This window comes from Cariama cristata, unplaced genomic scaffold (genome assembly GCF_000690535.1).
Source record: "Cariama cristata isolate BGI_N322 unplaced genomic scaffold, ASM69053v1 scaffold44415, whole genome shotgun sequence".
NCBI classification, from domain to species: Eukaryota; Metazoa; Chordata; class Aves; order Cariamiformes; family Cariamidae; genus Cariama; species Cariama cristata.
In genome coordinates this window covers 284-26,213 of record NW_009616645.1, presented here as the reverse complement: position 1 = coordinate 26,213, position 25,930 = coordinate 284, and the positions used below count along the sequence as shown (strand labels likewise).

The following is a 25,930-nucleotide window of genomic DNA, read 5'->3' as shown; positions in this document are numbered from 1 at the left end:
GCATTTGACTTCTGCATTACTCTGTCATAAATAAAGTGCAATGACATCGACTTAAAAGCTGTTACTATTCACTGTGTATTACACTGATGGTCAAACAAGCTACGTAATTGTGCAAAACCTGCAAGGCCACTGTATGTCCATATATACATCTAATAATTTAAGTGTTAGGAATGTATCTTTCACTTGCTTATTCCCATTTCACGTTCTCCTTCCGAAGCTTTAACCTTCTGCTCTGAGGTCTTACCAGATGTTTGTCGGTGGTTTAATATTGCATTCCAAATTCTGCAGAGAAGACCACCGCTGTATGAAGAGGAATGGAGAACAGTTAGGGGAAAACTCCCTCATCTCTCAGTACTTTAAAGAAAGCAAGAAACAAAACCTAGAAAGCCCCAGGATATGCCAGTTATGACAGCGCATAGAAATATATGTAAAACAGAATGATGATGAAAGGACTTGAATCAAGGGGTAGGAAAAATAAGTTCTTTATGCCTGTTTTCCATATCATTACATCATCCTGAAGGGTGCAGAAATAGCTCTCACCCTTGATAAATGCTGAAACTTAGATGGGTTGAAGCACCCTAGGTGTAGTTGGTACACTGTAACAGCACATCAGAGCTGAAATTCACAGCAGTTGCTCCTGACCTATTACTGACCTGTTTTTGAATATCCTAACTTCTAAAAAGGTTTTTTTACAAACTACTTAAGCTCTTAACAATGAACTAAGAAGTACGTACTTACCGCAGTTGAAGATAGTGCAAATCATCTTTAGTGATATCATTAAGGACAGCACTTAGTGTATAATCTTCTTCAACAAACTAAAAGGCAAATTTATTCCTAAATTAATATTCCTTTTTTGAAACTAAACTGCTAATTATGACTACAATGACCTTTTCTTAAAAGGTGATTTTTTTTTGGTTTTAATTTTTTTTTTTTTTTACCCGCTTAATGGTATCCAAGTCTGCTCCTTGTTGTTTCAGCCAGTTCATGAGCTCAGGGTCTGCATTCTCTCTAAAAGTTGCTGCAGACCATTGGGAGTCTTTAACAGAAAACAAATGTATAGGTTAATATACCTCAAAAGGAGGGTAAAAGCAGTGTTTTTCAGACTACTGAAGCTTAAAGTAGATGGTCTTTTATCGTTTAAACAAACATGGGATCCATTATATTTGTCTGCAACTGTCAAAAGTTGCAGTATCTCCTCATACCTTCGGGTTTAAATTTTAATCGAAGCAAGCGTAATTCCTGAGTTTTTCGCTCCAAAGATTGTCTTAAGAGGGTCTGATACTCTTTCTCCTTCTGAATGAGGTTTTCCAAAAGCCTGTTAGCATGTGAGAGAGAGCAGATACAACCATACCGATAGTAAGTCTAGCTGAAAAAAAATTTGTCTTTTTTAATGACTACCAAAGGATAGATAGATACTCTCTTAAGTAATGTATTTTATGGCTTGCAGATTTCGTGCACTTTAAGGCTTTCATCTTTGCAGAATTTAGTAAAGAGCTTGTAAATTCTGTTCCTATTGTTTTGCAGGCAGAGTTGCTGCCTTTATACTGTAATTTACTGCTGAACAGTATGACACTGATGTTTTAGCAGGGACTTTCTGATCACAGATTTACATCATATCCATAAAGAAGAATGGCGTCTTCAGCTGTTGTTAATGCACTGACAGCAGCCTACAGTTGTAACCCATGAGAAACAGGACAAGGGCTCTGCTGAGCTCTGCTTCTACTAATTTATGGGCAGCCTGGCCCGTGGACCAAGGCAGAACTGCTCTGGCCTTTCCTTGCAGGAACAGCTTTGAGGGCACTGCCTCTGGGTCAGGTGGCATCCAAGGAGCAAAGGAAGGAAGAAGGAAACTGGCACTGTTGCACAAGCCTAATTACTTACCAGTAGAAATCCAACATGACATTCTACAATTGAAAAAATGAATTAGAAACAAAAGTTATACTGAAGACTGTTGAGTTGTCATACTGGTGCTGCCTGCGTATTCTGAATCCATTTGTGTTCTTGGAAGGTCTGCTTTATCACGAGGTAAGTGAGCAGTATTTATGTTATGTGTGTTCATGTCATTGTAGAAAGCAACATCTGAGAGCTTTTCAAAGACTGCGTGAAAATAAATCCCCAGTCTTTATAGGAGGGTTACCTTAAGGTCTCTTGTTTAAGTCTGCCTAACTCCAGGCTAAGCTGCTGCTGAGCCTCATGCGACACCACAGAACTAAGGGTGCTGACTCCTGATGTGATGGCGGGATCTTCAGCCCTGTTTTGTTCAGTGGACTGGAAACTGTCCTCTACTTCATTGCCGTCTTTGTCCCCTCCCTCAGTTTCTGATGCTGGCTCAAAGTGAGCTCGAAGCTCTGGTAAAAGGAAACAGTGTAAGAATAAGAATTTTTTTGGACAAGTCTGTCTTCAGCGGTATTGCGGTTTGTTCTTTATTATTGCGGGTGGGGGAGCTTCAGCTGAGGAAGTGGACTGTTTGCACAATGTATTATTGTAGTACTGAGCAGGGGAGTAGCAAAGCCTTATGCGAGCTGGATCACACGTTCTCTGACATCAATTCTAAAATGATGTCATAGCTCAGCTGTAGCATACCAGTACAGGTAGGTAGCTGTAGAGGGGACAAATACATTTGTGATGAAATGAATAACAAGACAGTTAATAAAATGTACTAATGAGAAACCCTTGAAAGCTTGCATTTTAAAAAAAAGATTTAAAGTTGTTTTCCCCTAATGCCCTGGACCAAAGCGTTTACAAAGCCGCCTTCTTCTCCAGGTGGCATTTCTAACTGCAGTTCTCTCAGAACTTGCTGCAGGTGGCCACCCTTCCCACCAAAGAATAGCTGCCATTTTTCTCCTACGAAGTCCTAAAATACTTGGTCGATTGGCTTAAACGCCATAGCAACTTTGGAGTGAAAGGGCTCACAATCACTAAGTGCTCTCAAAACATTCTCATGCTGGAAGGGGTGCTCAGCACTTCAGTTCCAAAACTACTTGCAGATTTCAAACTTAGACTTATTCCTAGACAGTTCTTAGTCCTCATCGCTGATGGTGATTTTTCCTACTACCCATCTGTAGGCTAAAATCATACTCCTCCTCCTATTAATGCACAACCTTCTCTGCATCTGTTCCACAGCTCAGTAATCATTTTGCAGAACACATAACCAGACCTGTGCAGTGTTACCCACCTTGGATGTCATTAAAATGTTGTACAGGGTCATTTTCTTTCTTACTAGAAAAGCTCCAGATTGAAGTGAATTTAATTTGCCTTTTTTTGTCGTGGTTGGACCATATTGGTGGTACAGAACCACTGGTTATCATCTCGTTATGTGCTTTTGTACTGCAAGTACAGCATGAATCCTACAGATCAACACTTCTTTCTGTACAACATTCTGACCCTGTGCCTTTGACGTAGTGGCACATGGGATGCAGTTAATGGCATGCTGACAGATTAAACATTTAAACTGTTCCATTGCTCTAACTCTTTGATAGGTGAACAGCTGCCTTTTTTTTTTTTTTTTAAAGTTTATTTTCAGCTGCTTTGATTTACCTGGTATAAGAATAGTGACTGCTGCTTGGACTGCACGGCGAATTATGTTATCCATTGCAAACATCCAGTGGGGCCTTATTAAGTGATTTCTTAATACTTTGTTCACCTATAAATAAAAAAGCAAGTAAAAGTAGCAGGAAACAACATCTGCTTACACCTTAGGAAAGACTGTGACACATTCAAGCCCCTCTGCAGTACAAGGAGGAAGAGGGGTGAGGAAGAGTGAGGAAGCTGCAAACCCCTGAGGTGAGCTCTGGCCAGGAAGAATTCCTCTACCCTTGCCCTAGGCAAGGAACTCACCGCATCCTGAAATCCAAACAGCACAAGATGAATCTGATTGATGGAAGTGCTGTCAAAGTCCAAATCCATTTTTAACTTCGATATGGTAGAAGCCATCACTCTCTGCTCCGGAGAGCGTATGAAGTCCCTTAAAATCCCAATAATTTGCTTGATGTGGGCCACTGAAAGTTGCAGTTCTTCAGAGCTCTGGAGAAAAGATAACGAATGTATATCAAGTAAATACCAGAGTCATTAAACATCTAATTAGTAGCTTTAGTATTTTTAGGGTTATAATTTATAGCTTTGCCCATGTATATTTCACACCGATACACAGAAGTCACAGAACTTTAGTTTCTGCAAAGCCTTCATTTTCTACCTTTTTCTAACTAAATTTTTTTTAATAATAATTCCTATGTTCCAAAAAATAAAGTCTACTGCTACTGTGGCTGTCACAAAGGGAAGAGATTCCAGATAGTATCTACACATTTCTGCAATGTACTGGGCAGGGCAGCTCTCCTCCATAAAAACAGTGGAGTGAGTTGATAAGAGACCCACATTTTTTAGATGCTATCCTTTCAATAAGCTGAATCTGGACTTACATCTAATTATGCAGACATTTGATTTCCTTAGGAAAAAAAAAAAGTTTATATATGCATTTATCATAAGTCAGAGAAAGGTCTAAGATTATACAGTGATAGGACTCAAGTGTTCATTCTATGATTTGCCGTTCATAATCCCCACCATTAAAGCCATCCAAGTAAGAACAACAACCTGCATAATTAACAGGTGAAGGGAGAAGTATTACATAAATTGTGGAAAAGAGATGATTACAGCAGTGTTGCAAAACAGCTGGAGACTGAGGTAGGACTTGCTGTTACTAAATAATCCTTCTTTATCCTGGAAAATATTGAGAGCCCTGATTATTTCTAAGATCTCACATATGAATTTCAGTCCTGTCTATGAGCTATTTTGCAGTTTAAGCTCAGAGCAAAAATTTACCCCAATTGCTTCCCCAGCCTGAGTTTGTGGGCCTTTCTCTTGGGCCTGTAAAGGCCCCCTTGAGTCTGGGGCAAGGTGACCTGCACCGTGAGGAAGTTTGTAGGGGACGTGAGTCTTGGGGGCAGAAGCGAAGCCCTGCGTGGTGTGGAGCCAGCTGCCTGTGCTGGGCTTGGCTGGAGCTGCCCCAGGAGCAGCAGGGCCCCTGGCAGCGGCGCTGCAAGCGTCTGCGCCAAGACCAACGGCTGGCCAGGGAGACCATGGGAAGAGTCCATGGGAAGGGCCCCCCCCCTTTATGTGAGTGCAGTCCAAGTGAAAAACTAGCTTTATTAGACAACGTCAGTGGCACATTAGAAGCAGACATTAAGAAGAAAAGGCTAAGCAACCAATTCTGTTACTGGTGTGTGGCACTGGCTGGCTGTGGGTTAACCGAGGATACGGTTTTTCTTGCTCCTCTTTAAAGTCACTAAACCTTCCCACTCAACCCGTCCCTCTACAGAAAAATCTACCTTAGCTTTTTTATGATTCATGTACTGTGCACTTGGCACCTAGTTTACCTATGTTTTGAATTAAAAATTGTTAATCAGTTCTCTATCCTTAAAGCAAATAATACCTATTACTACCTAGTGTTCCATTTCCATGTCCTCAAAAGCCAAAACGCAACATCAAAACCACCCAACCCACCAAGCTCAGCCCCCCAACCCCACATCAAACTCCCCAAACCTCCCCCTCCAAACCAAGAGCCCAGCAGCAGGCAAAAGGTGGTGTTTGCTATCCCTTCAAACAGCAAAGGGCTCACACAGTTATACGTCCCAGATCTTAAAGATACTCAGAAGGAACAATCCAAACACCTTCATTTATTAGTTTTCAGAAAAGGAATGATACTACCTGGCTTCTCATTTTCCCTTTGACATCAGGAAAGGAGAGCTGAATTGAAATTACCTGTGCAATACAGTCCTGCAAATTGGAAGCAACTTCATTTTGTTCTTCCTTAAGGATTTTATATAGGATTGCTCGGCGTTCACTGTCCTTCCGCAGCAGAAACAGACCGGAATCCTTATCCTCAAGGGAAGGAGAGGTGCTCCTGTCATCCAAGGCTGAGCCCTCATCAGGCACTCTGTGTCAGCAGCCAGGCCACATGCACAAGAGAGACCTCAGCATTAGCAACATGGCAGTACTCTCAGAAACGAGTAGGGATACTTTGGAGGTTAAAAAGTGAGTTAAACTACAGCAGTGGATTGATCAGACTGTTAAACACTAATTCTGAGACAGAAGATGGCTCAGATCCTCAGCTGGCATAAACCTCACTGAAGCCGAAAGCACAAGGCTGATTTCATCCCGCTGAGAAGCTAGCATCAATGTCAGCCAGCACTAGTTCGGTTTGGGGAGGAAAGCTGAAAACCCTGGACTGAGATAACAACTATTCATTTTTTCTGGCCCCATACTGTAACATACTTATTTGAGGGTCATGAAGATGATCCGAGGGCTGGAGCACCTCTCCTATGAGGACAGGCTGAGAGAGTTGGGGTTGTTCAGCCTGGAGAAGAGAAGGCTCTGGGCAGACCTTAGAGCAGCCTTCCAGTACCTAAAGGGGCCAACAAGAAAGCTGGGGAGGGACTTCTTACAAGAGCCTGTAGGACAAGGGGCAATGGATTTAAACTGGAAGAGGGAAGATTTAGATGAGATATTAGGAAGAAATTCTTCCCTGTGAGGGTGGTGAGGCAGTGGCAGAGGTTGCCCAGAGAAGCTGTGGATGCCCCATCCCTGGAAGTGTTCCAGGCCAGGTTGGATGGGGCTGTGAGCAACCTGGTCTGGTGGAAGGTGTCCCTGCCCATGGCGGGGGGGGGGGGGGGTGGGTGGGTGGGAACTGGATGAGCTTTAAGGCCCCTTCTAGCCAAACCATTCTATGATTCTATGAAAGTATTGCTTTGTACTCTCTGAGCAGCAGAAATGTCTTTCTGCTGCCCCTTTCCCACATTTTTTTCTTAAGTACATGGAAGGGTCAGATCTTCTGCTAACTCCTGAATCCATATCCACACTCAGTCAATAAGACGACTGAGATTTATTCACTAAGGAGGGAAAAGTATATAAATATGTGGAAACCTTAAGCAGAAAGAATCATTATTCATTATTTAAATAGACAATATTTAAATTAACTGGTAACTTGCCTATACAACTCTCTTGCTGTTTAACACACCTGCTTATCTAGTCATTATGTGAAGAAATTGTCCTCAGATAAAATACAATGTGAATTAAATCCACATAACCCTTCATGGCTGTTCAAGTGAAAAGTGACTGCTTTACCTTAGTAAATGGGAAATAGGATGCTTTGTCTGAATCTCTGAAATGGATCTCTTTGGCCTTTCGAAAAACATGTCATGCTGTACATCAGAGTCTGGCGAAACAGAGCCATGCTCACTGCTGCTACTGCCAGCCTGTTCTCCATGGATTGGCAGTGGGAGGGATGTATTACGATTGTAATCTATGAACAGACATTATAAAACATGTAACAGAACTAGACAGAAAAGGGCAATGTGCTTAAAAGAGCTGTGATCATCTTCAGTGATATCAAGACCTCATTTTGCAAAATGGCTGAGAGGTAACCTTGAAAGCAGCAATATAACTCAAAAATCATTTTATGCATAAGCAATAAAAGGTGTGAACGAGCTAATTGTTGAACCCAAAGACAGCAAAGCAGCTAGATACTCACATGAAATGCCATTTTGATACCCTCTCGTGCATGCACACACGCTCCCCCTTGGTGCTGGTCTCACAAAGTGGTACAACTGGATATAGAGCTGTTTAAAGAGCCTGAATCAAACCAATAGGTTACCATCAGCTGCTCCACCACAGCCCTATCTCTAAGCAGAGAGCACTCTGCTTATCTGCCCTCCTCACCTCTGCCAGACCCTGTTAATGGATGTGCATCTGCTCCCTCTCTCACACCCGAGGCATCTGCCTTGCTCGCATGCCCCCTTGCCCTCTGTAAGGACTCTCTTTCATAGGACTAGTCTGAAGGAAATCTCTTGTTTCTTTCCAATTAGTCTTGAAAGTAAGAAGAAATAAAAAAAATAACAGATATTGAGAGCTTGCTACAATCCTGATTGCCAGTGTGCAGCTGTGTGATAGGGAAGGTAAGGAAGAAGTTCCGTCAGCTTAGAGTGCACACATCCATGAGGCTAAAATATTACAAAAGGTTTTGATGCTTGTTATTACAAACTGTGTGGAGGTTGGGGAGAGAAAGAGTGAGAAGTCAAAAGTTGTTCAGAGAGCTCTGACATACTCCGTGGTACGTGATTGATGGTCAAATGGCTGAGGTTAAACAGTCACAGAAATGCAACAATACATGTCACCTCGTAAGAACTGGTTCAAGGCGTTTCAGGATGGAAAGACGGGGACAAAGCTAAGGAAATTGGTGGTGGGGGAAACGCTAGCGGGAGGAGACAGAGTGAACAGCTGCAGCTGAGATTGTGGCAAGTGCCGGGCCAGGACCTGCCTTACGCCCCCAAACTGCCCTTGGAGGTGGCTGCAGATGCCAGCATGGCTTTCCCCAGCTCTGGCATAGCGAAGCACACACTCGGCTGCAGCCATGTTGCCCTTCCCTCCCCTCACCCAATAAACAGTTTTCATAGAATTTGCCCACTCTGCTCATGTCCATGGCCAGCACTTGGCTTGCTTCTTGCTGCAGCTCAGTGCCTAACCCTGCAGCACCAGATCCTCAGGCCATCTGAAGGAGCTCCACAACCTCATTATTTAATGGGAGAAGAGAAGAAAGGAGGAAGGCAGGAGGAGGGAGGGCGTGCAGAAGACAGCTGCACCTCCCCTGGTATTTGACAAAGAGCCTGTTGCTCCCAGAGCAGCTAACAAGGCAAGCTCCACCCTTTCTAATGCCACACAATTTTTCCAGGAAAATGTCCTCAGACAAGGGCTGAAAAGGCCACAAGAGAACATTATTGCAGTGGGGCAGAAGGCTACAGCCTGCCAATAGCTCCTGACTGCCTTTGCTGTGGCTGAGCAGGGTGAGCTCTCCTGTTACTCCAGTGTCACTGCAGGGATTGCAGTGCTGAGTGCCCCTCAGGACGAGAGAGAATGCCCATTTCCTTACTGAAACCAATTCAGCTAGATGTTGTGTGCCAAATTTCCAAGTTACATCTCAAGTTTGAAAATGCTGACCCATGTAGACCCAAACACCTAATAGACCCACATTTTCAAGTGCCAAACACGTACTCTATAAAACTCAGATCTCTGAAGTGCACATAATTGTGAATCTAAAATGTAGAATTGCTTTAGAAACTCTTCACCAAATGTCATTTTTCTAATTCTGTAAATGAGGCATTTATTTCTGGGGAGTTGGGAGGTTTCAGCAAACAAAACACAAAATAAGCAAGACACCATATTTTGTGGGTATTGTTAAATTTCAATATGTCTAATTACAAATCACAGGCACTTTCAACAGTTGAGTTCCTGCTGCTTTCCTGGCACGATAAATGTCCTTGTAAAAGAGAGTGCTTAATGATTCCAATCTTTTATATAACACTTAATGATTATGTTGACCGGGATTTGTCTGATAATTCCTTACCTGAAGGCTTGAATGCAATTCTGCTTTTCTTGCTCTTGTTTACTTGTTTCAGGAAGGAATCCCTGAGCAAATCAGATGCTGTAACACGTTTACTAGGATCAGGTTCAAAACAGAGCAAAATAAAGGCCCTTGTTTCAGGCGACACTGATTCTGGAATTTCAGGATGAATCTTAAACATCCCAACCTGCAAGTAAAACACAAATACAGATTATTTTTGCTAAACAACTGCAAGGAGACCATCTGATCTTTTTTCTCACTCAAAAGGAGTGATCCAGGTGAAGTGACAATGTGGTTCTAATCCTGGTTTTCTTCATTGCAGACATGGCATGAACATCCATGTGGTATTACACAGATGTCAAAGTAGGGATGGATCCAACCATCTACCTTCATTATCCACACCAAGCTTGGTGCTTCTCCTACCAGCCACAAATGCCTCCAGCCATTGCATCTGCTCCCCAGCACCCCTGCCCAGTGCTGGGTCTCTCAGCTGCTGACTCCTCCAGCACATTCGTGCCTAGGAACAGGAGTAACTTCCTCCGCCAGCACCGCCTGCCTGGGGCCTGCACCTGTCCTGCTCCTGCCGCTGCCATATTTGCTTGTATGAATGCTCACAAGGACCTTGCCAGACCTTGTCACCACCCCTGGCACTCAGGCCAGATGTCTTCCTTAGCCTTTCAGCATTATTTAACTGAAAATCACATGATGTCCAAAGGTTTAACAAGACACCCCCCCCCAACTCTTTCTTTAAGTAATGAAAAACGTGCTTCTACAGGTTACTCCCTAGTGATTTTTCAAGCTCCTTCACTGCCTTCTTATTCTCTAATGCCAATCTGGCATAAATGTTCTGAAGCGAGAGCTGTGTAACACACGTGCACTGTATGGCATGTAGCTGGCAAAATTATGGTTTGTAGTCTCAGCATCTTTACATAAAACAGGCTCTGGAGAACAAGCAGAAAGGTAGTGGCCACAAGGGAGGTAGTAGCCCAGCAGTTAAACAAGTGCCAGTTGCTTTTAAATAATCTTGTTATACAGCTTCATTAACACACAGTGGCACCATGAGGCACTCACAGTAGTGGTTCAGCTTCAAAGCAAGCTGAGGGGAAAAAGCGATGAGCAGTTGTCCTTCTGTTTGAATGACCGTGCAGAATATAAAATCCTAATAGTGCATTAAGGCCTTCCAAACCATGACTCTAAGCACATTCAAAACTCAGTGTTTCCTGCATGTAACATTTTTAATATACGCAACTTCTAAGCTCTACAATTAAACTGCTGTATTTAATAAATAAATTGAATAAATAAATAAATAAATAAATTGATGTTATGTCCTGTTGGCAGGATACAACATCTGTATGTTTACCATGTCTGATGGAGCATCTTTATCTGATCTGTAAAACCTCATGTGCATTTTGGACAGTGCTTTATAATGGGGTATATAGTTTCACCACTTCAAAATGTCAGCCCGGCAAGATTTTTGCTTTGGAGCAGAGAGAGAAGACAGTCACCTGCTGGCTGTGCTCTGACAAGTGCTCCAGTCGTGCCCATCTCCATGGTCAGCCCACTTCTTGTGCACACTGGGGACCGACTCATGCAGCCTCAGCTAGGGTAGTCACAAGCTGATAGCACGCTGGTCACAGATTATACCCTTATGCACAGCCCAAACCAGGACCAGGAAATTTGAATGCATGCCTCTTCTCTTATCTTAATCTCTGTAGCTCAAGGGGAATAAGTTTTGTTGCAAGCATCTGGAAATTCTGTGGCAACATTAGTTTAACTCTGCTGAATGTCATTTGTTTGCACGCCTTTCACACAGAACCAGATGCACACATACTATGCTTACAGAAGAAATACCACACAACATACACTCAGCCAGAAAATATTTCCAGTTTTCGGTTCACTCTAGCCCCTTTTCTCTACTTTGTCCAGCTCTTTGGTCATTTACAATTTCTATGGTGACTGCACAGCCAGGCTTAGACCTCCCCTCTCCTCACCAGCCCTGTGCGTGACAGAGTGTGTATGTGTGGAGGTGGGGACCTCAGAAGTTCAATATCCCAAGTTCTCCAGGTTTCTGCTCTTTTTACATTCCTGCCCAGTTGGCCTGCTTCATTCCTGGCTTCAAACCTAGCTTCCAGCTTGCTTACTTTTATTACACAGCAAAAAGAAACCACAGTTTGCAGTTTACAAAGCCCAGCAAGACAGTTCCAAGCAGATGCCAGCAGACCCAAGAAACAGAAAACAAAACCAAATGCTGGTTTTAGCACATTAACGCAGTCTGCAGTAACAATGCTAAAAGCTCTGCCACATCCTTGAAGAAAGAAGGGCAAGAAATGTATTTTTAAAAATGCCCATTCTGAGACTTCAGAAAACAGCTCTGTGGCCTGGAAGTGCTTATGGGCAGGATGTAGGGACATGGACGGTCCTGCCAGAGCTCCCCTCGGGAGCCTGCTCGGAGCTCATTGAGCACCCAGAACTGAACCAGCGCTTCCTGAGAGTTCAATAAACTGTGCTGAAAAATGAGACAGGCAACTTACTGAACAGTTCAACTACACGCCAGATAGATATGACGAAAAGGCATCTGCCAACAGAACTATATCTGACATTCACAGTGATGTGGAAAAAAGTCTCTTTCCATGGCTCCCTCAAGAAAGAGGGATTTACGGTTGGACTTGATGATCTTACAGGTCCTTTCCAACCTAAATGATTCTATGAAAGCTGTAGTGAATCAAACTGTTTTCACTCAGGCAGCTTCTTTTGAGGTAGCGTCACAAGTCAACACCACCAAGGTGACATATTATACTGTTGAAATAACTACATCAAAACCCATAACCATCACTTTCTTTGCCTTTTAGCTGCGGCGCATCGGACAAGGCCTAGTAGTAACGCGCCATGCTGAATTGCAGCCCAGCTTACTATACTTATTGAGAAAGATCTGATTTTGCTACTGTGGTTCCACGAATAATACTAATGCTGTATGAGGACTCTGAAGCATAAGTGAAAACATAAGTACTTCACTAAAGGTCTACTGCAAGCCAGTGAAAGAACCAAAACTTTTCAGTCTGTGTATGCGACACGTTATCACATCATTGCTTTTACTCTACTATTAGTTTCAGAGTTAGAACAAGTAACTTTTTCAAATACATTTATTATCAAAACTATCTGAAGCATTCTCTTCCCAGGTGTTAATTTGTGCATTAGAAAACAGATACACAAAGAGAAATAAAGTCCTAGTGGCAACAGTTTACCAAGGAGGTAGCTTTGATCCAAAGAACTTAGGAAGTAAAATAGAGTATTTTACTCCTTCAGTACATAACAGAAATCCTGGCAAGTTAGCCCCTGCCCCCTTCCACCATAGCTTCCTACCATGTTGCAGAGACTGGGCCTTTGAAAGACAAGGCAAACAGATACTCTGGGAGGAAGGCTTATAAAAAAAGACTTAAAAGGAGCATAAATAAATTGGTTGTCATTACTGGAGAGACTGGTTGCCAAGAAGGAGATCATAAAGCAAGAGCAAGAGATGAGAGAAGTAAGAGGGTAGAGAATATTAGTTTTCATAAGTCTTCACTCATTTTTCAGACTGCTGCTCTGAGTCATGACCTATTTCCAGCACAAAAATAAAGGATTACCCTCTAGAACTATACAGCTTAGAGCAGAGAAGGATTAAGCAGTGAGAGTTAAGAACTGTGGCTTTGTGCAAAACAACCCATGTAACAAAAGTTTCCTACCAATTAAATTAATATTAAAAAATTAAGTTAGTATTTGAAAATTCATAAACTCTATAGCAAAAAATCTGTACTTACTTTAAACATTGCTGCTTGAGGCTCCCCTAGTTCATGAAATGGTGGTTTGCCTGTCACCATTTCAATAATGGTACAACCTAGTGACCAGATGTCAGCTGGTGCACCGTATCCTCGTGGTCCTTTATCGATGATTTCTGGAGCCATGTACTGCAAGGTTCCTAGTCAGGACAAAAAGAATAGTCAATTGTTACGGTCTTGGTTTTTATTAAAGAGAATTAACATACCACTAAGCAAGCCAAAAATTGTCAAATGCAACCTATATAGTCAAAATATTTGTTTTCCCATATCAGCACTGAAAACTAGACAGAAAATTAGGTTTTAACAGCTTTTCTATAAACTACCTTTCCCCTGCCCCTTTTCTAATACAAGGCTTCAAACTGCTGAAAGTATATTCTCCACATAATCCACATGCTTCCTCAGAACATAAAATTATATCAAACTATTTTTGCAGACACTAAATTGTAAAGATTATGCATGGAAGAGGTGATGAAAACCTGCAATGTGACAGATAGTCTTAATGAGAATAATTTTTCATATTTTTACCCCTGTAATGAGAATAGTAGTGACAGGGAATTTCAAAAAGTTAGTTTGAAAAGAAGCTATTTTTGTAAATATACGATAATAAAGATAAGAACATTTAAAAAAAATCCCAAGTTTTACACAAAAACAATCAAGGTTGTAATCAAGGTAAATCAATTACATGATAACTAAAAAAATAAGGGAACTCATCATAAATTGCAATTCCAGAAAGTCTTTTGGATGTGCTTAGAATTTCTGACATCCAAGGTTAGGGGGGGGGGAAAGAAATCTGTTGAAGCTTGTAAAGCTACACATGCTGGCAAAATAAGATCCTGCCTAAGCCTACAATTGGCTCTTGGCAGATGAATCTGAATGACTCTAAAGTTTGTCTGTAGACAATCTGACTGTAATACTAGTTACAGTACTGATAAACAAAAAGAACAGTAAAAATGAAATAAAAGATCGTCAATTTGGAATCATTGATATTCAGTCATATACTAACCCAGCTAACAAGAGGTCTTTACAGGAAGACAGTCCACATCAACAACAGAAACCTATAGGTGTTCTTAGTGTTTTGAACACTACAGTACTTTCTCCATGTGAATTCCTACTAGCTCTGTTATGACATCTTTAAATCAAATTATTTTTCTTCTTAAGAATTCAATAAAATTACACTGTGGTAAAACTCTGAACTATTAAGTAAAGGACATCTGGTGAAGATAAAAGGGATTGGATATTACTATGTTCATTACATGTGACTGCTGTAGAACAGAAGTTCAAGCCACAGATTTGCCCTCAGGCTGTGTGTCTTGACTGGCAGGATATAATGTTTAAACCACTATTAGTCTGGTTCTTCAAATCGCGTGATCATATTGCATAATGCCTAAAATCCAAAGCGTTTATGTACTGAGTTAAGAAACAAAACAAATTTCAAGAGACCTTTTCAGACCCTCTGGGCTATAGCTACCTGCTTCCTGATTTTAAATCCAAAATGAGAATTAGTTAAAACATGTATTCTCATGGTAAATTACATCTCTGAGGCACAAACAGGGCTGCAAACATGTAAGAGAAAAAGAAGGGCACAAGGAAAGATTTACCTCCTTTTATTACAGTATGGTGGCTTTTCTTCAGATACCATTTCTCCATATCTCATCTCTAATAACAACCAGTTGCTAAAAAGCCACTAAGGAGTACGTAAAACACAGGCAAAGACAGAAATTTTCCTCTAGTATCTGCTCTAACCATAATAGCAATCAGCCATAATAGTGGCTTTCTGGGCCAAAATTTGTCTTTGGACTATAACTTTTAATAGCCACAAAAAGGTCTTACTCCATGACTTCAACTTTTACATTATGGAATGCCTTTATATACGTAAAGTTTTCAGAATATCCTGCAGAAATGAGAAGCATGGTATAGTTATACATCACACCATGTGGTAATGCATCTCTTTCCCATGGAGTGTAACTGCATTGAACCAGTCTAACAAAAATGGCAAGGAGAAACATTGCAGACAGAACCTGAAAATATTATTTTCCAGATACCACAAGAGACTTGTACATATTTAAGAATTATCCAGTCAGTTGCATAAGCAAGATAATTCATGAGAAAATTATTTGTTGAATAATTTGTTTGGAAAAAATGGTGAAACCCCTTAAAGGAATGCTTGAGAAGCCAGTGTTTAACCAGCTCTGTTCAGACATACAGTTATTTATGTATTTATCTGTTGTAGCATCTATAGATTGCTTCTTGTAGCTCTTCATTCCTGACAAAACATTCAAGTGCTGCATTTATGATTCCAAATGGGACAAATGATAATTTTTTCCTTCTCTTTAAAGGACTCCTAACTTAACTTAATTTGATTCTAACTAAAACCTTTACAGCTTTGCAGGAAATTGATTTGTTTCAAAGGCCTGCACCTGATGACATGTTGATCTCATGAGCTATTGATGCAGACATCACATGCTGTGTTCAGATCATGATGTAGTATAGGCCCAGTTTCCAATTCACAAGCTTTGCTAATAATGAGTAAAAAAAGCTTAGACAGGTTATTTCAGAACCTTAATAATTTTATTTTTATGGCTTCCTTTGTAAGAAAGCTGGAGGAACTGCAGATTTCCCACCAGACAGGTAATGGAAAGCCTTGATTATCACTTAGATGGAGGTTGTTGTCTTCTGCCTTCCACACACATGACTGATGGCTGTGTCTCTGTACCATTTCCTTATACGGCACGCCAGTATGAGGCCTGTGATTTGTGGTATCAGCCTTTGGCCATGTAACAAGTGAAAACATCATGTTACCTGTATCTCCACTGATAAAAGAATTGAGTAATTATGTGATCATACATTCATTTTTCAATGTGGAGTTTCAGCTGTTACTCAGCAAATTTTGTTTTCCCTGAATATTACAAGTTTTTACTACCTTGTTGTATACAAAAGCTTTTCTATAACATACTAGCCTAGTATTTTTATGTAAACTGTTATTTTTACTGCTGATAACACCAAGTTAGCCAGTTGATTGGGTTTTACAATTAATGCCTCAAAACTGAAAGTATTAATAACTTTGTGTTTGTTTTCTGCACTTTTACACATACTCCAAGAAAGTGTGCATGCATGAGTTACTAATATCAAGATTATTAAATGAAAAAGTTGCTATATTCAAGTGTTTCCAGATGTAATTGCAACTAATCCATTGCTACTTAATGAAAACTACTTAGAAGAAAAACTATTATCCCATCACACTTAAGAAGTTTAAGAAAAAAAAGTAAAATGGAAGAAAATTACTTAAAAAAAAAGGGAAAGATAGCAAGCCTGTTTCATGGTGATCACACTCCCATTCACTCTTCCTTGAAAACAGAGACCTAATTGTGTTTTCATCACAAATCCAAAGAGCCCCTTGGATCTAACTCTAAATCTATGATCAAAACCCTTACAAACTCTGCAAAATTAGTCTTACCTGTAAATGTTTCAGTGCATGGATTGATTCCTGCCAGCCGTTTGGAAGTACCAAAATCAGATATCTTTACCACGCCACTATAGGTGTTCACCAAAACATTATCGCCCTGTGGTTTGGATGAGAGAGAGAAAGGGAGCAGGGAGGGGAGACAGATGAGTACAGGTTCCAAATCCCAATCTCAATACTCCTTCAAGTTTGCAGTTATCTTTGTAATACACCTTTCTACAAAGGAATTTTCCAGGAGCACTAGGGAGAAGGCGTTGTTTTATTCTTTCCTTTTGTTTTAAGCTTCCATGAAATTGTATTAAAAATTCTACTTCAGCTTAGAGTAAAACTTACTGAAGTAAATAAGATAAAAAGCAAATCACACAAGACACACTAAAGGAAAATTTACCTTTATATCTCTGTGTACAATCTGGTTCTCATGGAGATACTTAAGGCCTTCCAGAATCTGTTTGGTGTAAAATTTAATTGAAGGTTCTTTCATTGGGCCCCACTTAGATCTTAGAAGAGCTGAGAGGCTGCCTACAAGAGTTAAGAAGAAAGTGTATCAAGATAGCAAAATCCCCAAATTAACATGAAACATTTAATTCTGGATTAAGCCTTTGCTCAATATTCTAATAAAAGAGAAATGCAGTAACTATAATTAAGTCAAATTCTCCTAGATCTCTCAAAGCACATAATTTGCTGCTGCTCTTGACTGCTTATTTCTTTCTTGCCAGCTCTGCTTCCACCTCCATAGCAGGAATAAACGTTACAACAGGGCTGGATGCATCTCCCTCACTTCAGTCTGTTAAGACTAGGACTAGCAACCGTTTAGCCCTCAATGAAATAATGGCTACAGGTAACACTGTATGCTGTTATACACTATACTACATGAACCACATGCATGGGCAAAGAGAACTTGATTTACTTGAGGTGTGCAAGGGAGAAGAAAAAAGGAAAAGAGTCTTTTCCTTGCAAATATGTGATTAATTTCTGGAAATATTGACCTTTAATGGTCCCTTCCAACCCAAACTAATCTATGATTCTATGACTCTATAGTCAGAGACAGAGGAAAGAAAGGTCCTGAAAGAAATCAAGTATTGGATGCTCAGAGTAGGAGATAGGTCATCCACACTTCCCCTACTTGTAATAAATCTAGTCTGTTTTTAAATAACACAAGTATTTTAATCATGAAGTAAAATAAAGACAGTTCTGCTTTTTATGTTCCTAATAAACTACATGCAGTGGGTCTATTTGATGCCAGACAAATTCAGCTAAAGGGATGTTCAGTCCACACCAACAGCTTTCTAAAGTGAAGTTTCTGTGAAGAGTCTTGCATAATCTGAACAGCTGGTTCCTTTTAAAGACTAGTTGCAGAGTTTAAAATACTTGAATTTGTTCAATAATCTTGACATTAGCAACTAATCACAGCACACTGTACTGTGCATATATGAACAGGAAATAAAAGGTATGTAAACACCACCAGTTGATACTTTTAACAAGTGCAGGAAAACAAGTGGAAATCTTGGTATAAACTCATCACATCTGCTTGCATCATACATGTCAAAGTGTCTCAGCTTTCAGGTGAGAAGGTCACAGGAATTCAAAAATTAAACAACTTCCCTATGTTGAATGCCTCAGATGTATTTAATTACACTTTGATTGTTTGTGTCTGGACCTTCCCTAGAAAACCTCAACCTTTTTTCTTGGTTTTCTTATTTCTGTTTTTATTTTGCAAATTATAGTCATACAAGAATTTAACACTCATTCTGACACATCCTTGACATTGAAGAGCAAATAGCAAAAGGGAGATGGAAACATAACCTAGAGAGAATATACAAGGACTTAAAACGCAGAGAAGACTAGAGGAGCAAAACTGGGAAGCTTATAACTTTAATCTCTAATCTACATAGGAAATAGCACTGCTTCGTATACAGCAGTTACAAAATAATACTTAATTACTCAATCAGTGTTACTGCTCAACAGAAACTTATTCTAAAAGCTCATCATTCAGACGCTCAGGCTAAATGAACTATACAGCTCTAACTCCACTATTTTCTAACACATGAGTATTTCATACCAAATACTTTCAATGACTTTTCTCTAGGTTTATAATTGTTACAGAAAGGGGAGAGGGTACTCGGACCTGTACACTTCAAATCTATTCTTTATATAAGAATGCCACCTGTAGTTAATGTCTCTACAGAAAAACCATACACAGTGCACAAACACAGTAAGTGCACATCTATTGGCTTTCAATAAGTTGAGAGTCCCAACTGCTTTCGATTCCTTTGAGAGACTAAGCTCAGAATGATACAAACCTCCTGGTACCTGCTCCATAAAGATCTTAATGTGTCCATCTTCTGAAACAGATCCAAGATACTGGACAATGTTTCGATGCTTTAAATATTTATGCAGTGCTATCTCTTCATGAAGAGGTTGAGAATACCTATTAAAAAAAAAAAAAGAATTGTGTTGTATCTCATCATGCAGGAGAAGGTTCTAGGCTACGCTTAAATGCTAGTTTGTAAACAGAATGGATTTTAGGGATACTGATCCAATTCTCAGCAAACACATTGTCCATAATCTTCAAAATGCAGTGTAACTGGCTGTCTAGTCAGAAAAAGTACAGAGGTAGATCTTAGAGGAACCCTGAAGGAGAAACATGCCCTCAAAGAATTTATACATGCCTTTCTTCTATATTGTTACATAGTACTGTTTTTGGCTCCAAAACTCCTTTTATGCTTTTCCCCCTTCCCGAAAAGAATACAAATGAGATACAGCTGCAACTTAAAATCCAAAATACGTCTTATTCTGGAATCTATGATATACATATAGATTATCAAACTGTATTATTTATGATATATCATATCTTTTCTAAAAAAATAAAAAGTCCTTAGTCTCAAAAGGGTACTGTTGAATACTAGGAGGAAATAATAATTGAATTTTGGTGTACTGGGATTTTATAAACTAACCACATAGAAATGCATGCAAAGTTTTCAGCAAACAACTGCAGTTTCATTAGCAGTGTACGTACAACTATAAACTAGGTCTTACCTGCTGTCTTTCTCAGGTATTTCTTTGATGGCTATTCGGACCTGATTGCTAAGGTCTCTTCCAGCATAAACTATTCCATAAGTACCTTTGCCTAGAACTACTCTGTCACCATTCTCATCATAATCATATTCATACTGCAAGCAGGGAAGATAAACAAAGCAGCACAGAAATTGTTATCATTAACATTTAACATTACAGAGAGCTTTAACAACAGTTACGTACTGTACTGAGTTAATACAGCACAGAGTAGTACAGCAGGTTACCCACCAGTCTGGTGCATAATACAACATGTAAAATTTCCATGTTACTTGCTTTATAAAACAGTCTTCCCTAACCGACTTCAAACTGCATTCACCCAAACAAGGAACACAACATTAAACCAAATTCAATGAAGCAGTGCTGTCAAAAGAACACATTCAGGCATCATCTCTAAGAATTGCTGACAGAGCCTTCAGAATATGTAAATGTATGGAACATAACCTATAATTTTGAAAGCAATGTTTTAAAAAATAGATATAAGTGACATTCTCATTACAGTGGGTGAACACTGTTTTAAGACCCTAAACTCTCATTTGAGCTTAGCCACAGCAAAATTCTTGTCTGACATATTCCCCTCATTATGAGCTTTTCCAAAAGGCAAAAAAACCCAAAGCTCCTCTTGTCAAAGGATGAGTAAATATATGAAGCGTTGGTTTCCACTGCTGCTGAAACATGCTGGGTCATATTGCCAGCTGAAGAACTCATTGCTGGTTCACTGGCTTCAGTAAAGCTACACTAATTTCCACCACCTCATGGTCTTGTCTCAGATGGTGATCTTACCACAGAGCTCTCCTACTATAAAGGTCAGTGAAAAAGCCTATTGATGAATGATAATTAATGAAAGTACATTAATGAAAGTACATCCTAGACACTAAATAAACCCAAATTTCTTGTGGAAGTTGGGTTAAGCAGCACACCCCTAATTCAAATCAGGGAACTGATAAAGGATATTGAAAAATCACTTTTGCAAAGAGTTCAGAAAGGAATTGGACAGTTTCATAGCCTCAGATATTATCAGGAGTACACAGAACTCCCCTAGTATCTTCTCAAATCCAAGAGGATGTCCCATATGGGAAAACTGCAGGGTATTCTCCGTGGCATCATATGAATTGTCTATTAAAAAAAAAAACCCAACAAACCAGAAAACCTTTTTACAATGGCCATAACAATTGACATTCCTGTCAATGACCACTTTTTCTGCTTCATCCAGTAAGACTCTCATACAGAATGCAGCCTTGAGATCTATTTCTTTGATGCATCTTCCGAGTTTGTATTGCAGCTCCAGTATTGCGATGTTCATGTGTCACTGACACTCCCCCCCTCTTCACCTCAGCGAAGGGGGCAAGTTTCATGCTGCTGTATGAAGGGTGTTAAAGAAAAAACGTCTGTCGTTTATCCTGACAGTATATTTTGCTCAGTGGAACTTGAGTTAGCACAACTTTAATACAGTTCCATTTTCCATGTTTCAGCACTTCACAGTTTATAACATAATCTTGTTACATGATAGGCACAACTGACCCAAAACGCCAGATGTAGAACTTGTCAGGTTCTTTGGTAGGAGCATATCTAGCTTTCACAGCTATCGTATGACATAAAACTGTGCAGAAAAAAGACAGCAGTCACCTTGCAGAAGTTAAGATTGACAGCAACCCTATCTGCAACAGACTGGTCCCAAGTCAACTCTGTAATTACTGTGGAGAAATCTGTGTTCTGTAGTCTGGGTCCCACAGTAAATCGTTGAGATTTATAGTTCAGTGCTAGTTCGTAGATAGCTTAATAGACTTGTATATACATATGTGATTTGCCTCTTCCCTTTCCAACAACTACAAAGATTGAATAAATGGTTGCCAAAAGTCTGAATATGCGATCCACTGGGTGTGCAATTCAACCGTTAGGTATGAGTAAACAAGTGTTCATAGCTGACCTTCTGTATGAACGTGGTAGGGCAGAGTCTGATCTCTAGGATATCCTATTTGGGCTTAAGCAGGTACTCTTAAAGTGATAGGAACTTCTTCAATATCAATATCCAGAAGTGAATACTCTAAGGTAGAAAAGACTGCCACACTCACTCTCCTGCCAAATCCTTGTTAGCTGTAGAACTAAACTGTAGTTGCTTTCAAATAATACCTCAATCCAAAATATACAACCCCTTGAGACAACATTCTTGTAAAAATTCTGACTGAAATCACATTTTCTTCCCCCAAACTGTGCTCAAGGTTATTTCTTCCTCTTCCTCAAATATAAACAGTTGTTTTAGTAATGGTAAGAATGTCTGCTTTCTCTGTGCTTGTCAAGCCCATCAAGACTATACAAAGCTGCATTTTCCATGTTGTCTCTTCTCAAATGCAAGATCTCAGGCTGGAGGAAGACATAGGAAGACATTAAGTGTCTTAGCTCATTTATAAGCCAAGCAAATTAATCTTCCCCTTCTGTATCTTGATTTCTGTTTTAATGTCCTGACCTAAGACAGTAAGTACAAGGTGATAATTGTGAAAACTTGAAGATACGTAGAATGATATAGCTTAAAGATTTAAAATTAATTTCTGTAGTCATTTCTCCATATGTCCTTCATTCATGCAGGAATTTTCTCTGCTGTGCATTCTCAAGCGATTTTTCCAGTTCAGTTTTTAAAAGGCTCGAGCCACGGTGAGGTCACTTCCTCTGAGAAACTATTAAACAACTGAATAGACTGCGTTGATTGGAGATTGTCCTGCTATTAGCTATGTACATAGGTATGCAATGTAAAATCTGCAGCTATAGATAATACCCTGTCTTTGCTAAGGCAAAGCCCTGAGCCTATCCTGAAACCTCAGATGTATGTATTAAGCTGAGCTTAATAGATGTGCATATCTTGTCCTTTTCACTTGAGGAGAGAATTCTGTGGCCACTATGCACAAACTTAGTGCAAACTCTCCCCCACCATATACAATGACAGTCAACAGTACAGTAGAAGGTCTTGTACTTTCTTAATCCTCTTCTGAAGCCTCAGTACTGCAAAAGGTTCACTGTCATAAAGAGCTGCTCTGAACCATAAGCCTAAGAGAATTGCTGGAATGAGACACAGTCAGAAATAAACCCAGCTCAGACAAACCACAGTAGGGTTTTTACACTCATTAATCGGATTGACTGAATTTGCTTGATCACAAATAAAAATTACAACATACTTTTTATGATGGCTTTTCAGATTTCAAAACAAATAAAGAGAAGCACAGGATACATACTTAGTGCTACAAATCTGGACATTTGCTACAAGGCAGTGTCTTATGAAGACATGGATTCACCTAAGCCTAACCTAAGCCCACATAAAATGTGAATAACCCTTTCCAAGTTTTTTCTGTACTGATTATAAAGAAAGCCTACAGCTACTAGGTTCCTAACACGGATGTTTCAGTGACAAGTAAAGAGTACAATGGGTTAATCCGATCCTAAATATCTGCAGATCTCTGTGATGGAAAAAGCCTGTCAAATGAAATTACATGGAGTAGTAATAGTATCAGGTACCAGCCAGAAAAACTGAAGTACCTTTGCTAAATGTTTTTTTCCTATAATTTATTTATTATCTTATTCTTTTTTATCCACTTAAGCCAGCTGATATCAGATGATTCTCATCTATAGATTGTTTGCAACATAAATACAAGATCAGGAACACCCTTCATTAGGGATTTATACAGTTTACAGTAGTAACAGGCTCACTTCATCAAAAATGTGTTTTTGTCAAATGAATGCAAGTCTTGTGTACAAATAGTTTTGTAAGAGTCGAAATTTCATATACAGTGAAGGAGTTTAAATGCTATTTATTATCTTTCTGATATGAAAGTGCAGGGAAGACTGAGAACAAGTTTCAGAGTCCTTGGATCTTTTATCCTTGACATACCTCCAATGAGTCTCCATCTATTTCTCCTTCTAGTTCCAAAGCACTGCCAACTGCATCAGATAAAATTTCTTTCACCAACCCACAGAATCTACAAAAGCAATAAATAGCACAGGATCAAAGAAAAATATCCTTTTGGAAGGAGATTAAACAGATTCTTCGCAAGATGGGCTTTGCTTTCAAGATAATAAACTGACTAGCATGTTCATAGGTTTCTTTCACTACTTACTTTCTCCATATTTATCCTATTTTAAATGAGGAAGAACATCAAACACACACTGAAAACTTATAAAATAATTTTATTTGCTGTAGCAGAACCCAATACTTGCTTATTATTGTAATTGCATAGTAAAATCTTGGTAGATCCAACTCAAATATTTTTGCTGTACATTTTGATGAGAAGTGCTTAGTATGGCCTTGTCTTTACAAATGTAATTAGAGAAAAAGCTGAGATATTAAAAAATTAAGTATTGATTTACAGAGTTTTAACTAATTTCATCTAGTTCTCTGGGATGGAGATCCTTAAGTACAAGACCACCTTTTCATGTGATTCTCTGCCTGAGCCAATCACATTTTTCCAAATGCTATGACAAATGGTTAAATTATTAAAAATTATTCACATCTCTTTCGCTGACTAATACAGACACATCTCTGGAACAGAATCCTGTAGTGCACTGAACAAGGCATTAAAAAATGTGACCATGTTTCATAACACACAAATTGTGATGCCAAATTAAGGCTGAGTAGGTAACATTAATTTTAGTATTTCCTATCTTTTATGCAATGCACTCTGCAGAGCTAATAATTTTCTTTAATCTGAGTTTATTCCATGTAATACATCAATAATAATTATTGCAAGAAAACCAAATATACCATCCAACCCCAAATATTAAGTGTATTAACAAATCACTCCTACTTCATTCAGAAGGTTTATATGCCAAATATCAGTTCCCAGGAAGAATTTGGTCTGTAAAGATTTAGGCCTGAAATTCAGTTGGCATGCTTACTGTTTAGAGACAACATATCATCAGGAAATATTTGAATACAGGTGCAAACAGTAAACAGATATCTGTGACACAATATAAGCTAGAAATTTATATTACATCTGGTTGCTCTTACTTAAATCGAACTGGACAGGTACATAAGAGAACCTAAACCAATATAGTACCTTACATGACACGGTCAAGACAAAGAAAAAGAAGGTAATGGTTTAAAACTAGAATAAGCTGCTTAAGCCTTTTCTCAGACCTTACCACTTGTAGGTAAACTGATTAGAACCAGCCAACACGTGTAATGGGACATTACTGTCATCACCTTAAGTATGCACTGAGTTTAGCTCATTGCTTCTTCATCAAGAAAAAAGAAGTGAAGAAATAAATAATTAATTTCTCAAGCAAAAATGTCAGCTTTCAACCTTTACTAAATAAATTTAGGACATAAATCTCGCATGCAATACCCACACAAACTGAACTCACCTACGACATTGGTTTTCTGTAGAAAAGTAGATTTGAAAGTCGTCAGAATTGTCATGGACATAAAGGAAACAACATCGTTCATCAAACTTGGAAATGCTGTCAAATTCACATTAAGAAAATATTACTTTGGATGTAACTATTAGAAGAAATACAGCAAGGAGGAGTTAATTTTTTTCAGTTACAAACACTTAGCAAATGTCTTTTTCACAGTTAATTACCTCAGAGAGGCAGTATGTAATTATATTTATTTTCCTTACAACTAGAAGCTTTGAGTTTATTTATGTATTCTATAATCCTATCTCCAATTTGATAAATGATTAAGCTACTGCTTTGTTAAAATAGTGGTTTATCCAAAGTGTTTTGAGATTTGTTTGTTGTTCAGCTCCCCTTCCATTTTTACACAGTTCTGTCAGATTTCTTGGTATTTGATGACACCTCAATGGAAAGTGAATTGCTTTGACACTAATCTAGCTATCAGTAAAGCCTTTCTTTTAAGCTTGACAAGTACTTCTGGTTTTTATGACTCCATTACTCCTACGGTAAAACTAAACTGGGAAATACCTACAGTGTAGCAGATCCTTCACAGTGTACACTTTTTATGGCCTGAATACCGATAAACAAGTTTTGGGATGATGAATATTTACACCAAACTACAGCAATAATTCTGATAAAGTGATTACTTATTGTATATTGTGTCTTGCCAGTATCATATATATCCCATCTAAGCGCACTGAAGCGAAAAGTGAAGAGACCATATAACTTAATATCAATATGAAAGTAAATCTAGGAATTAATCTCTTATTCCAAACACTTTTGTGCATTAAATTAATAAAATTAGTTAGATTC

At 39.2% G+C, this 25,930-nt stretch overlaps 1 protein-coding gene across 1 annotated transcript; it reads right to left on the bottom strand.

The window, feature by feature from the left end:
• Positions 1–179: 179 nt before the first annotated feature.
• On the bottom strand, positions 180–25,180 carry MAP3K15 (mitogen-activated protein kinase kinase kinase 15; the record flags this gene model as incomplete). The annotated part of the gene is made up of 17 exons (XM_009700223.1): positions 180–300; positions 739–815; positions 939–1,036; positions 1,203–1,315; positions 2,138–2,348; positions 3,538–3,643; positions 3,838–4,023; positions 5,755–5,929; positions 7,117–7,294; positions 9,392–9,575; positions 13,186–13,343; positions 16,658–16,763; positions 17,052–17,182; positions 18,964–19,091; positions 19,700–19,833; positions 23,613–23,700; positions 25,085–25,180. Coding segments are annotated over 17 exons (2,290 nt in total), but the record flags the coding sequence as incomplete, so codon positions are not given.
• Between the last annotated feature and the right edge of the window lie 750 nt (positions 25,181–25,930).